Source organism: Podarcis bocagei (genome assembly GCF_964188305.1).
Source record: "Podarcis bocagei genome assembly, chromosome: 7".
Classification (NCBI taxonomy): domain Eukaryota; kingdom Metazoa; phylum Chordata; class Lepidosauria; order Squamata; family Lacertidae; genus Podarcis; species Podarcis bocagei.
In genome coordinates this window covers 11,416,451-11,430,066 of record NC_138132.1, presented here as the reverse complement: position 1 = coordinate 11,430,066, position 13,616 = coordinate 11,416,451, and the positions used below count along the sequence as shown (strand labels likewise).

Below are 13,616 nucleotides of genomic sequence, written 5' to 3'. Positions count from 1 at the left end.
ATTGGCATTTCTTTGTTTGGTTCTAATAACATCCTGTAAGTGGGCCAGTCTCCCTTCATGTTTTTACTTTTGATTGCTATCGCTTCTACTGGTGACATCCACAAAGATATATTGGGTTCCAAAATTCCTCTGTATTTACTCCAGATTTTATAGAGTGATCTTCTTACTTCATGGCCCAAGAAACCTTTGTGCACTTTCACCTTTTCATATATCAGATAGGCATGCCACCCAAACCGGTTGTCAGGCCCCTCAAAATCTAATACATTTGTATCTTTTAGTGTAATCCATTTCTTTAACCAAACTAGCCAGCTGCGGCATGGTATAATTCTAAATCCGGTAATCCAAATCCACCTCTTTCTCTTTTATCTATTAATACCGGGTGTTTGATTCTCAGCTTATTGCCAATCCAGACAAATCTAGCTAGCTCCTTTTTCCATTCCTGAAAACATTTCATTCCTCCCAAAATCGGAAGTGTTTGAAAGGTTGCGCTGCTTTTTCCATTGCGTTGCCATACATTCGACGCCATTTTTACACCTGGAAACCAGGACATGTCAGGAATTTTCCTGACGTATGACAAGCCTAGATTGAAGCTACGACCCATGTGCTTTGCTTTCCCCGCCTTTTTTCAGAAGAGGAGCAAGGAGTTGTAATGACTGAAGCACTCTTCGATAGGAGGCCAATAAAAACACATGGCTCTTTTGTCTTTAATAGTTAGGTAGAAGGAAAAGCTTCAGCAGGTGCAAGGCTGCTCAAGCCTGCGGCATCACGAAGTGACCATCTGGACCAGCTGAAATTCCTCTCCATCACACAACTCTTAAAGGCACATATTTCCAGAAGCGTGAGATGGAAACCTTTAGCATTATCTCAAAAGGCCACTGGGTGCCATTGTAGCTCCACCGACCAAACAGAGGAAACAGTTGAGGAAGGTTTTCCGTTCATCTGTGGCCCATCCAAAGATGGGTAGGAAAAAGCCCCCTTCCAAGGTGCTTTTTAAAGTCACACTTTGCAGTGAAAACCAACTAATGTCTTCAATTCCAGCACTGATACAGCATTCATCCAGCAATTTGCAACGACCAGTACGTCCCACTTAAGGGAACTGGTTTGCCTCCTCTACCAATTACTAACAACAAAGAACAAGTTTTAATTTGTGACATGACTACCTCCGGTTAAAATAACTAGATTCCCCCTTTTAAGAATAGGAATATTTATGGGTAGTTGCATTTTTAAATCGGTATTGCTCAAAAACAGTAGTGATCTGAAGCCAAGCCACCTGCCTCGCAAGATTTCCTGTTTTTCAGGGTGCAATTTTCAAGGTCACTGTCACCCTTATACATAAGGAATAAAAATCTTAAAACCTCCCTTTAGAAACTGTGACAGTGAGCATGGCAAGGGGGCAATAAAGACAGTGTTATGGAAGGGGGTTAATTGCAAATGATCACAGATAAACTATTCCACTCAGTGCAGTGAGCATAATGGGGAGTGATTTCAACACCTCAGCTGTTGGGGTGAAGGAAGATACTAGGAAGAAGGAAGAAGGGGGTGTTCATGAAAACATGATTTCCTTATGACTTTGTATGCTCAAGGGTGGGATAGCAAAGCTGAAAGCTACATCTGGCCCACAAAGCTGCTTCTAGCAGTCAACAAAGCTTTGCAAAATCTGAACTTTTTCTAAGGCTAGACCCCAAATGAATTCATTGAAATAATCACAGTACTTTTGGAAATAAGCCATTAAATGTTTAAAGGACATTGCTAATGTAATACTGCATGATCGTCTGTAAGAAGGGACTGATGAGGGCACTGTGATTTCAGAAATTGGTTTGGAGCATTATCAGGCAAAGACTGAGCTATGGCCATAAAAAGGGAAAGAACAGAAGCTAAACAGGCCCACTGAAATATTAATGGGTCTGAAAATTAATCTCAGCATTATAACCCTTTGTGGTCTCTTGAATAAAATATTTATTAAATACCCTGGATGGAGGCTCTGAGTTTTTATTACTATAGTGATAATAAATTACATTCATCATTATATGTAAACAAGGCTTCCATTGTTCAAATATTGATATCTAAAGATTAAACCCATTAGACAGCGATGTTCAATTTTATTAGTATAGTTGGACAACTCATCTTAGCAACAGCCAAGCATGAAACATTTTTTTTTAAAGTTCAGATAATTCTGGAAATAAATTATTAAGGAGTATACATATCCGGTATGAGGAATTATCAAAACCCTAAATACTAAAAACTTTTTCAATACTATGATATACACTGGACTAGATTTTTTTAAAAAAAATTAAACAGTGATTGTTGCAAAATCAGATAATGGATTGGCTCAAACCTTGCTTCCAGTGTCCTGCATTCCAATATGAGATGCATCATAAACCAAGGAGGTTTTTTAAAAAAACAAAATAGTTTATTTTAAATATTTCCATCTTGCCAATCCAAACATAATTGTGCTGTAACAGTAAGGGTAACAGCAACACAAGAGCCCATATTTTCACAGTCTGATAACCTAAGTAATTTTCCCTCTCTGCCTCTCTTTCAGTTCACTGCGAGCAAGAATAATATGTGCTCTGGAATGACTTTTTCCAGGTGATTGCATTTGAATTAGGATGCTTTCACAAACTGCTCCAAAAGCACCTTTTAGCCTCTCTCACCTGCTATCTATGTGCATATGTACAAGATTGTAATGCACACTGCAAGTAAAAAAGGAACACGGATAAAAAATATGGTTCACAGGACACAGGGAAAGTGTTTTAAGAAATCTCATCCTTTGCCACACCTTAGATCAAATTCCCAGTCTTTTCCTAGTGGGGAAGCATTTTCAGCCCAAAGGCCACCTTCCTTTCTGGGGCCAATTCCAAGGGCTACATGCCACTGGTAAAGGTAAAGGTATCCCTGACCATTAGGTCCAGTCGTGACCGACTCTGGGGTTGTGCGCTCATCTCACTCTATAGGCCGAGGGAGCCGGCGTTTGTCCGCAGACAGCTTTCAGGTCATGTGGCCAGCATGACAAAGCTGCTTCTGGCGAACCAGAGCAGCACATGGAAATGCCGTTTAGCTTCCCTCCAGAGCGGTACCTATTTATCTACTTGCACTTTTGACGTGCTTTCGAACTGCTAGGTTAGCAGGAGCAGCGACCGAGCAACGGGAGCTCACCCCGTCACGGGGATTCGAACCGCCGACCTTCTGATCGGCAAGTCCTAGGCTCTGTGGTTTAACCCACAGCACCACCCGCGTCCCCACATGCCACTGGTGGGTCAAGCCAAAAGCCAAAGTGGAAAAGCAATGACTGTATGTAAATTTTACATTTTTACAGCAAGCTTATTTCTACACTCAGACACCCCTCTCTCTGTCCTCCATCCAGACAAGCAAGGAGCATCACCAGAGTGCAAAAACAAATTCTAGCCAGGCAAAAATGCTCAGGGATGTAAAGCAGAGCTCGTGAGGGTTGTGACCTGGGCAGAGAGGATATTGCAAGGCCTGGGAGTGAGAGGCTGCATTTTACCCCAGGTTCTCTACCTGAGCTAGATTGTAAGCATAGATAGGAGAGTCTAGTATATGCAAAGTTATTTAACTGTACATTTAACTGTTATTTAACTGTATTAATAAAATATTTGCAGCATGGGTGTAGGTGGTGGGGGGAGCTGCCTCCCCGATCAAGTAAAACAATAGAAATAGCTAACTGACGAATCACATTGGTGCTGCCCCCTAACAAAAATCCTGCCCCCCCCAACAAAATCCTGGCTATGCTCATGTTTTGCAATGCTTGCCAGTTATTCAGTACCTTGCCATTCAGTGGGAAGAAAACTAAATGGCGCAAACAGGTTTACTGCTTAGAGAGCAGTTGGGCAGACTACTGCCTGCACACTTTTCTCCACATGTAATCTCTGACCATGAGTTGAAGGCTTCAGCATGGGTCTCCCAACCCTTTTTTATTTATTTTTTTTAAAAAAGCTTAGGGAAAGGGGGCAGACTGCTACAAGCCCCCAGCTATAATTACAATGCAAAGTATGTCAGAAGATGCACAGCTGGGGGGGGGGGATGTACCTACTGTATTGAAATTCCCATTGTTTATGGAGCAGAGAGGCCACGTCCTGTTTTGCTTGACAATATTAAATTCACGAGGCAGAGTTATAAATAATGAGGCTTGGTGCATTGTGAATCAAGTTCGATAAATGGTTTGTTTTGTCACTTGGCAGAAAAAGCGCACTTAAAAAAATAAATAAGGGAAGGGGCTCTCATAGGCGTAGCCAAGGGGGGCAGCTGCTCCCCCCCAGATAAAATAAAACAATAGAAATATTTAACTGACTGACCAATCCCGTCGGTTCTGCCCCCCTAACGAAAGTCCTCCCGCTCCTAACAAAAATCCTGGCTACGCCCATGGGGGCTGTGATTTTAGTCTGCATTTTTTATTATTATTTCTTTGTATCCTGCCTTTTTCCCTGATGGGGAAAACGATGTAAAAATGAGAACTGCTAAATGCATGGCGGGGGGGGGGGGCATCGTTAAGAATAAACGTGTAAAGCTAAACATATACCGTACAAATAATTACAATACATAACAGTATCTGGATAATTTGATTTATTTGCTTTTGAGGAGGAGGTGGGTAGCAACAAGGTGAGCCATCTGGGTGACTGAAAATGAGCGCCTAATAATTGCAGAAGAGCGCTTTGCCAAGGCGCTCCCAGCCCCTCAAAAGAGCATCTTCACCTGTCCCACCCAGGTGGTACAGTAGCGTAGCGACCGATAGCTTCCTGCAGCCAATCAGCACAGAACTGTGCCGCGTCACGACCAATCCACGCCAAGCGGGGCGGGGCGCGGCTAAACCCAAGGGCGGGAGTGGAACGTGGGCTTCCGTAGCAGCTCGGGAAGCGCGGGAAAAGAGGCTGAGAGTCGCCTGGGCGCTTCTCGCGCTTCGGGCAGCCGCATCGGGACAACCGCCTCTGCACGAGGGGAGGCAGGGTGCTTGCTCCGCCCATCCAGCTCCCGCGAGGGAGGCGTGAGTGAGGCTGTTAGGCGGTTGGAGGAAAGAGGTTGTTGGGGGCAAGATGGAGGGTTGGAAAAATCAGGGTTTAAAGTGTGGGGAGGGGGAGATGCCATAAGAAGAGAGGTCTCTCTCCGCTATTATCCGTTTCCCCTGTTGAGATGCAGCAGGGCCCCTGATCAGCCCCACTGGTGAGTAAAAAGGGCATTGTACGTTCTCAGAGGCACTCTTGTTATTCCTCATTTTTTAAAAAAAGAATGGGCCTTGGGTGGTTGCAGCCGGCAAAGTTCTACCCAACATTGTGTTCATTGAGATGAGCGGCCCCAACTTTTGTCCATTAATTGCAGTGGGTCTGCTCTGAAGTAGGTCTAACACTGGGCACAGCCCTGCATATACTCTACGGCTGCATTCCAACGACCCCATGTTCATTTCTGAAACCCTACAGTTGGTAGGTGTTAGGTTTTTTTATAGAAAAAAAAATCTGCTGGCTATTGCTGCAATTGTGTACATATTTTAAATTGCATATGCCTGGTGCTGAAGTTGAGATGGACAAAAATATATTAATAGTTTGCCAAGAAAAAAAAAGAAAACAAAACACCACCCACCCAAGGGCACAGCAGAATGACCAACACACCATGATTTGCTCGAAGTCCACTCTGCCTGGAATTATCTTACTCTGAATTTATTTTTGACACCGGGAGGGCTGGTTAGTATGTGGTGTTTGATTAAAACTGCAAAGGATTTTGTAGCATCTTAAAGGCTAGCAGCTTTATTGTGTTAAGTTTTTGTTGATTAGAGTCTACTTCATCAAATATGTGATTTATGCATACCATCACTTCTGTGGGTATATAGGAACATACGAATCTACCTGGTACTGAGTTAGACCCATTGGTCCACTTAGCTCTCTAAACACTGACTGGCCATGGCTCTCCAGTATTTCAGATGAGAACATTCCCTGCCCTGTCTAGAGATGTAGGGAACTTTCTGCATGCAAAGCAGTTGCTCTACCCCTGAACTATGGCCCTACCCTGTGCATGTGTGTATAATAACATACAAACTCATGCCAGCCCACAGACAAAAAACAAGGGATGTAGGACTGCTGGGACAGCAGATTTAGCCTCAGTTTCATGTCTGTTGCTGAACCTAGCATATTGGGTGCTGTTTTCCATTGTATCTGCTTATTCTCAGGAGCTCCTTTCAGTATGAATCCTTGTGGCAATGGAGAAGAAAGAAAGGAGACTTCAGCCAGCTCTGGCTTACCCTGTTCTTCCCATCACCTGAGAGCATCCCCAACAGAGCAGCATAGCATTGAGGAGAAATCTGCCAGGGTCAAACGCCGCCGAACAAGACGAGAGCGCAACTATGTCAAGTTTGGCAGAAATGTTACCGGTAGGATCCCAGAACAAAGGCCCAACCGCAGGACGCTACAGAAGACGCTGCCCCCTTTCTGGAGCTCCCAGTTTAACACCTGTCCTAAGTCGACTCCCATCAGACCTATCAAAGGCGGCTGTGTTGCCAAACCTCTGATTATAACGCAGAACAGACTCTCTCAGCCCTTTGGCATGTTTAACAGGGAGGTGAAATCACTTAACATAGAGAGATTGTTGAGCCCCAGAGCTGAGCAAGAGGTCCTGGAGATCACTCCTATACAAAGAGACAGTGGCATGGAGATGTTGCTGGAAGAAGAGATCCAGTCCTGTGACGCTGATCAGAAATCTATTCCCAGCGATCAGTTGAGATGCAGTGGAAAGGACCCATGTGGAGTGAATAAGGACTCTACATCGATTACACAGCATCCTGTGGCCACTCCAGGTGCATCCCAGCCTTTAGCTGCACCTGCGGTTGTGGAGTTCAATCAAGAGGATTTGGAAACTGAGCCTTTTCAGGGCAATGCCTTGATGGACTTGAACGAAAAGGAAAACGTCCCTCCCGTCCCCACAGCAGAAACAGAGTCAGGCAACGGCAAATCTCCAGTAAGGGAATTAGCCCAGGACCTGCAAAAACTCTTGGACCTCAAGGCAGTATTCCCTGGGCGTAACTTAATCAGGGAAACACGTCAGGCTGTTATCAATATCCTGCTGGAACAGAAGAAAACACTCCCAGATTTATCTGCCTTGGCGCTGCTCAAGAAGTCTGCAGGTGGTTGTACCACTGACACGGCCCATGCAGGTATGGGGCTTGTTGAGGCTACAGCATAAGTATGAACTGTGTCAAGCAGCTTGGCTCAAGCTACGCAGCTGTTTGGCATGCAGCATTTGCCATAAATATTGAAAACAAGCAGTTTTGTGAAATATTGCAATAGTGAAAACAAGAAGTGTAGAAGTCCTGCATTTGCTTTTGGCCACCATTCTTTAATGACCACACAAGCAAGTGAGGAATGGACTTTAAAAAAAAATCCTGCACTTTCTCAAATGTTTTCCTTCACTAGCTTCTCATCGTCTTTCATATTCAGGGCTGGTCTGGGGAGCTTTTTCCTATTAAGGCCTTATTTCACATGGAAAAGGTTAGAAGGAGGGGACAACTGATGGTGGGTGGAGTCAGATCCTATGATGGTAGAAATCTGAACCCAAATTGAGCACATTTTAGGATTGCATAGCACACTTTCCTTCTCTTTGCCCAATCTCTCTCATTTGTTTGGGCTTTTTTCTGTTCACCCTTCCACCTCCATTAGCACAGGGTTGAACTGACACTAACAGAGGACTCAACCGATAGTTGCAGAAGGCTGCGCTAAATTAGGCCACAGCCAGCTTTTAAACTTTTCATGGTGGCCTGACCATCTTCACTGCTGAAGGCAACCTGAACCCTCTACTGTTCAGGGAGCTAACTGCAGCATTATTCTAGATTCAGGTAGGTAACCGTGTTGGTCTGACGCAGTCTAAATATAGAAAAAAAATTAAATAACTGTCCAGTAGCACCTTAGGAGGCCCCACTAGCTAAAGTGGTACCTCAGGTTAAGAACAGTTTCAGGTTAAGAACGGACCTCCAGAACGAATTAAGTTCTTAACCAGAGGTACTACTGTACGTGAAAAGGTTCACTGGATCTTTGTGCATTATCAAAATGTATTACGCAACGTACTAGAGTAGTAGGGGCATAATAAAAAAAGATCATTTTGAGAAAGTGAGGTTTTCCTTTCTCAGCTATGTTAACAGAAACTTACAACTTGTCAGCCCCCCCCCCTGCCATGCCATCCCATGTTACACTGTGGAGGGAGCTGGTTCGCTTGAACCTCATTTCTGGTATTTTATGGGGGATTAGGCTACAGTCACTGAAAATCCTTGGAACGTACTTGGTTTACTTACTACATTGTATTTTGTCAGGAAATCAATTTTTAAAACTGTGGGGCGAATCCTAGCATTGCTCCATCCTTTATCCCTTTTTGCTTTAACTTCCTGATATATCCTTGCCTGTGACCATCGATTCACCACTACCCTCAGCCACTCCAAAGTTCATTCGTCCCCTGGATTTCTACCTCTTCTCCCTCACTGTCAAAATATAGACAGTAAGCTTCTTGCTGCAGGGACTTGTCTTGTTTTACTTTCCACCTCTCCCTACCCTGCTGCATTGCTTTGCACAGCTTAATGGACTTGTATGTCATCCTCCCGAAGGACAAATTAACTTTGCCCTTACTCACATTTGTAAGCTTTTGATTCCACATGGGATTTTGTGTGTTCATTTGTTCTGTCCTCCTTCAGATTTCAAGAGCCCACCTGACAGGGACCAGAAAGAGTTGCTATTGGAACAGATGTCTAGCAATGGCAGCAGAAACTCTGACCAGGAGATTTCTCTGAAAAAGCGGAGAGGACAAGCACATTTCTTCCCCAGTAGCTTTTCTCCCTGTCCTGTACATACAGTTATAAGAATGGTGAGCATCAGAATGTGTTAGGGTAGTTTGAAAGGTCAGGTTGGTTTGAAAAGAATGTGTTTAAACACTGGGAAGGTATTATTATCATCATCATCATTATTACTATTAAATTTATTGTCAGTTTTTCTCTGCCACGGCAATTCAAGGTGACTTCCCAGAAAGACACAAAACCAAACCCACATAAATACATTGAAAGCAAGTGGGGAAAATACATTAAAACATCCCACATTATAGATGTATTTGAGCTGTAAAAAAATATTTTTGTTTATTTTCTTACATATACAGGGTGAGTCTTTTAAAAGAGGCCCCGTGGAACATGTGTACTCTGTATCCACAGGACCTCATTTAAAGGACTCACCCTGTATATCCTGCCTTCCTTCTGTGGAAGGAAGGAAACAAAGGTAGTATACATGTAGTAATTATAGAATTGTAGAGTTGGAAGGTACCTCAAGGGTCATCTAGTCCTGCAATGTAGGAATCTAGAGTAGATCATTCATGACAGATGGCCATCCAACCTCCATTTACTAACCTTCAAGAGAGGAGAGTCCACTGCCCTTGGTGGACCTGTCAAACAGCTCTTACTGTCAGAACGTTCTTCCTGATGTTTAATCAGAATCTCCTTTCTTGGAACTTGAGGCCATTGGTTTGAATCCTACCCTCCAGAGTGGGAGAGAACAAGCTCACTCCATTCTCCATGTGACAGCCCTTTAGATATTTGAGGATAGCTATCATATCTCATTATTTACCAGGCTAAACATACCCAATTCCCTCCACTGTTCCTCATAAGGCTTGGTTTCCCTTTATCATCTTGGTCACCCTCCTCTGTACACATCCAGCCCATATTTTACCAGCTTCTCTGCAAGAATATCATGGGGGACTTCGTCAAAAGCCTTACTGAAATCAAGATACACTACGTCCACACCATTCCCTTGATCCCCAAAGCTTGTAACTCTATCAGAATAAAAGAAATTAAATTCATATGGCATTATTTGTTTTTGAGAAACCCATACTAGGTCTTAGTAATCACAGCATCCTTTTCTAAGTGCTCACAGACTGACTTTAATTTTTCTGTTCTTGGACCATTCCTGGTATCAATATCAAGTCACTCAAACCTGCTTGTCCCCAGGAGGATGGTGGCTTCTTGTGCCTTCAGACCACACTCTGAGTTCCAGCTTTAAGTGTCCATTTAAAAATGGCTTCAAGACCACATCCTGGTTTTTATGCCCATGTGAACATGCAGTGTGTGAAGCAGCCCTCAGGTTGCCGCAAGAGGTCAGCTGGAAACATCACATTCCCTTAAGCACTTTGGGCTGATTGTCCTAGGAGTGCGATTACAAATAAATCCATTGACAGTAGACAAACCCAAGGAGGATGCTCAGTTGCCCTCTCACCAAATCCTTTGCCAAAGAACATTGCATGTCAGACTACCAGGCTGTTATGAGCACTATTTGTTCTAGGATGGGAGGTTAATGGTACCGAGATTAACTTCAAAACTTGCCAAATACCTAAGCCGATTTCATCCAGTTGTTCCCAGGCATTTACAAAAGGTCACATTGCATCAGTAGTTTTTATCTGGGGGCCCCACAGCAGGTCATTTTCATCTTCTGATCCAGAGATCCTACTCTGTTTGGCTCCTTTTATGCAGCAATATTCTTGCTAGCTACCAACCTCAAAGTACAAGAGCCGCAAAGCTCTACTGGGTTCCAACCCACCATCAGGAAGATGTTGATCTAGCCTTGAACTATTGTTGTTTTTTTACTTATCCCAGAAGCTTTAGAATTGGCTTAGTGTGGGATGAATCAAAATTAGCCTTAGAAGTTGAAATGGAACATTTGTAAGAGCATGTCAGAAGTATATACATTCCACTGAGAAGCAGAGATAATCTGTCCCTATCTAATCATGCTCTTTCCTTTATCTTGCCTACTTCTTGTTGTTTCCCTATGCAGGCAGAAGAGAAGACCACCCAAAGAGAAGACTTCAGATCCTTTGTTGAGCCACAGGCATTTAGCCAGCACAGCTTTCACTTGACAGCAGTTCAGCCACACTCCCATCTTTCATCTGCACCTTCCCAGCATGTGAATTTAGCCAGGAGCTCCTTTGCTGCAGAGGAACAACATCTTTTGCATGATGCTTTATTCAGAACTGCTCGGCGTTGGGAGCAAGGACTAGGGGAAGCCTTCTGTGAGTCCAGAAGCAGGCAAGAGAGGTCTGAAGTAGGCACTAGACTACACACAAAGAAGAGTGCTTCCAAAAGGCATTGCCTACCTTTTGCTACCTATGATTCCTTGGGTTCAGTCAATCTGAGCGTGGATGGCAAAGGCTCCAGCCATTACTTCTTGACTGATCCCCAGCAACATTCCTGTGTCTATGAATTAAGCCCAGATCAATGGAATTTACTAGAGATGAAGCCCGCTCCATTCCACAGCCCGCATCCTTCGCAGGAGCCGTGCAGTTGCCAGCCTGTGGATTTGGGGCTCAGGCCCACGGAGAGAGCTGCCTCTGAGTCTCAGACGTCCTTTGATGTCTTAAGAAGCATCTGGAGCCCTAAAGCACCCAGTAAGGGAGCCAAACTCCCCGTGTCCCAAGCTCTGGGCTACCCTTGTCTGGCTCACCAGCCAGCCACTTCCAGAGAGCTGAACTCGGAACAAGGGCAGCCAAATGAGTTTCTTCAGCTGTACAGCATCGCCCCTCAGCAGCACTGCTCTTCCTACAGGCAAAACCCTCAGCCAGACCGATATATGCTCAGCAAACACCCACCACACGGGACTGGGTTGTTCTCTGTACTGGCAAAACCCAGAGCCTTCTGCCAGAAAGTCTCTGTAGAGCAAGGGAGAACCTCAAATAGTTACCACTTCTGCGGACTGGCAGAGGCCTCCGAAAGAATGCAAAGAAACAGAGACAAAGGGTGCTCCAGATCTGGGAGCCAGACTTGTGATCTGAAGCGGCTGCTTCAAATGGAAGAAGCCCAGCAGCAGCTGCAGTTTTTCCAGCAGCTGCCTATGTCGTATTTCCCCCCCTCCGAGGCTCTAGAGAACAGGAACTCCCCTGACTGCGCCTTGCAAGGCCATCTGTTGGGACAGTCCACCCCGGAGCCCTGGGCTTTCCCCCGAATGAAGTTGTACTGAAAGGGTGTGGGGAGCCAAATTTCTGAATGATAGAGGCTTGGAAAATGAGTGGATGCTTAATTGGTATGAAAAGGAAAGCCAAGGTGATCGCTTGGAAGGGCCATTTGCTACTTCTTACCTAAAATCACAACACACCTCCCCAAGAATCCAGAGAACTGTAGTTCACTCCTCACAGAGCTTCCATTTCCAACACTTTTAACAAGCCACAGTTCTCGGCATTCTGTGTGGTGTGTGTGCAACCACGCACTCGCATAGTTCTGTGATTTCTTTTTATTTAAAGCACATTTGTTTTGGGCCACTTAGAAGGCACAAAACTTTTCTCTTTCTTTTCCGGGTATGACAGCCCATCCTTTACAAACATGAAGCGTAGGTTTGTTGTCTCAGTGTACCCAACAAGACACGCGGGATAAAGTCACCTGTTTCCATTAGATTGCGATATTTCAAGAGTAAAACTGTTCCTTTGCTTTTTCATTTTTTTAAGAGAGAGAAGGGAATTAACTGAGGTCTCAAATGTTTTGCTAGGGTAGGAATTAAAATAAATCTGAATCATAAAAGTTGAATGTGAAGTTCTTTACTACCCCTCTGTGCTAACTTTACACTTTTGCTTTGGATTATGCCTGTGATGCTATTCACATAGTTCCTTCTCTATGTGGCTGCATCCTCTTGGGATTGCGAACTGTTCTTTGGCATACGTTGTTTTGCTTTTGTTTGGTTTCACTGATAACATTGCTGAAAACATTATTGGGAGGGAGAAGGGCCCTATCAGAAAGTTTATACTGCAAAGAAATGAAAGACATTGCAGTAGTTACCTGCTTAGTTACTAACCTCCATACGAAGAATCCTGGAGGCGAATGGCCATTTGTGAAGTACCGTCTTATTTTACTGACCCTTTAGAGTTCTCTGAGAATGCCAGCAAACGTTAGAGGTGATCTGGTCAACACCGTGTATGTAGACTTCTAAAAGGCTTTTGACAAAGTTACCTCACCAAACACTCATCCTGAGTAAGCTTAGCAATCAAATAATGGGATAAAAGGAGAGGTCTCTTACAGATCCTGGTTAAGAAACAAGAAGCTGAAAGTAGGAATGGACAGTTCTTCCAATGGAGGGATGTAGAAAGTGGAGTCCCATCCCCGTCAAGGATTGGTATTGCAACCTGCGCTTTTTAACTTGTTCATAAATGGTCTAGAGCTAGAGGGCAACAGTGAGATAGACAAGTTTGCTGATGATCCCAAATTGTTCAGGGTGGTTAAAACAAAAAGAGACCATGAAGAGCTCCCAATGGATCTCTCCAAACTGAGTGAACGAGCAGTAAAATGGTAAATGAAAATTCAGCGCAAGCAAGCGTAAAGCGATGCACATTGGCGCAAAAAATCCTAATTTCATATGTACACTAATGAGGTCTGAACGGGCAGTGACTGTGCAGGAATGAGACCTTGGGGTTTTAGTGGATAGCTCAGTGAAGATGTCAACCCCAGTGTGCAGCAGCTGGGGAAAAGGCAAATTCCATGTTAGGGATCACTAGGAAAGGGATCAAAATGAAAACTCTCAATATAGCACCGTTCTGAAAACCAATGTTGTGAAGCTGAATTTTGGAAAAATTGGGACAGGCGAAAGTAAGTACTTCACAGAGCTCATAGTGAAAAC

The 13,616-nt window shown here is 44.1% G+C and overlaps 1 protein-coding gene across 2 annotated transcripts; it reads left to right on the top strand.

Moving 5' to 3' along the window:
• The first annotated feature begins 2,255 nt into the window (after positions 1-2,255).
• Positions 2,256-12,532, top strand: PRR19 (proline rich 19). 2 transcript variants are annotated; one of them, XM_081200284.1, is made up of 4 exons: positions 2,256-2,589; positions 6,173-7,153; positions 8,678-8,847; positions 10,794-12,532. In XM_081200284.1, exons 2-4 carry the CDS (start codon positions 6,187-6,189, stop codon positions 11,970-11,972), a joined length of 2,316 nt encoding a protein of 771 aa, XP_081056410.1. In that variant the 5' UTR covers positions 2,256-2,589; positions 6,173-6,186; the 3' UTR covers positions 11,973-12,532. The 2 variants fall into 2 exon arrangements, with proteins under 2 accessions (XP_081056410.1, XP_081056409.1); XM_081200283.1 differs by lacking the exon at positions 2,256-2,589 and adding an exon at positions 4,491-5,175.
• Positions 12,533-13,616: the final 1,084 nt, after the last annotated feature.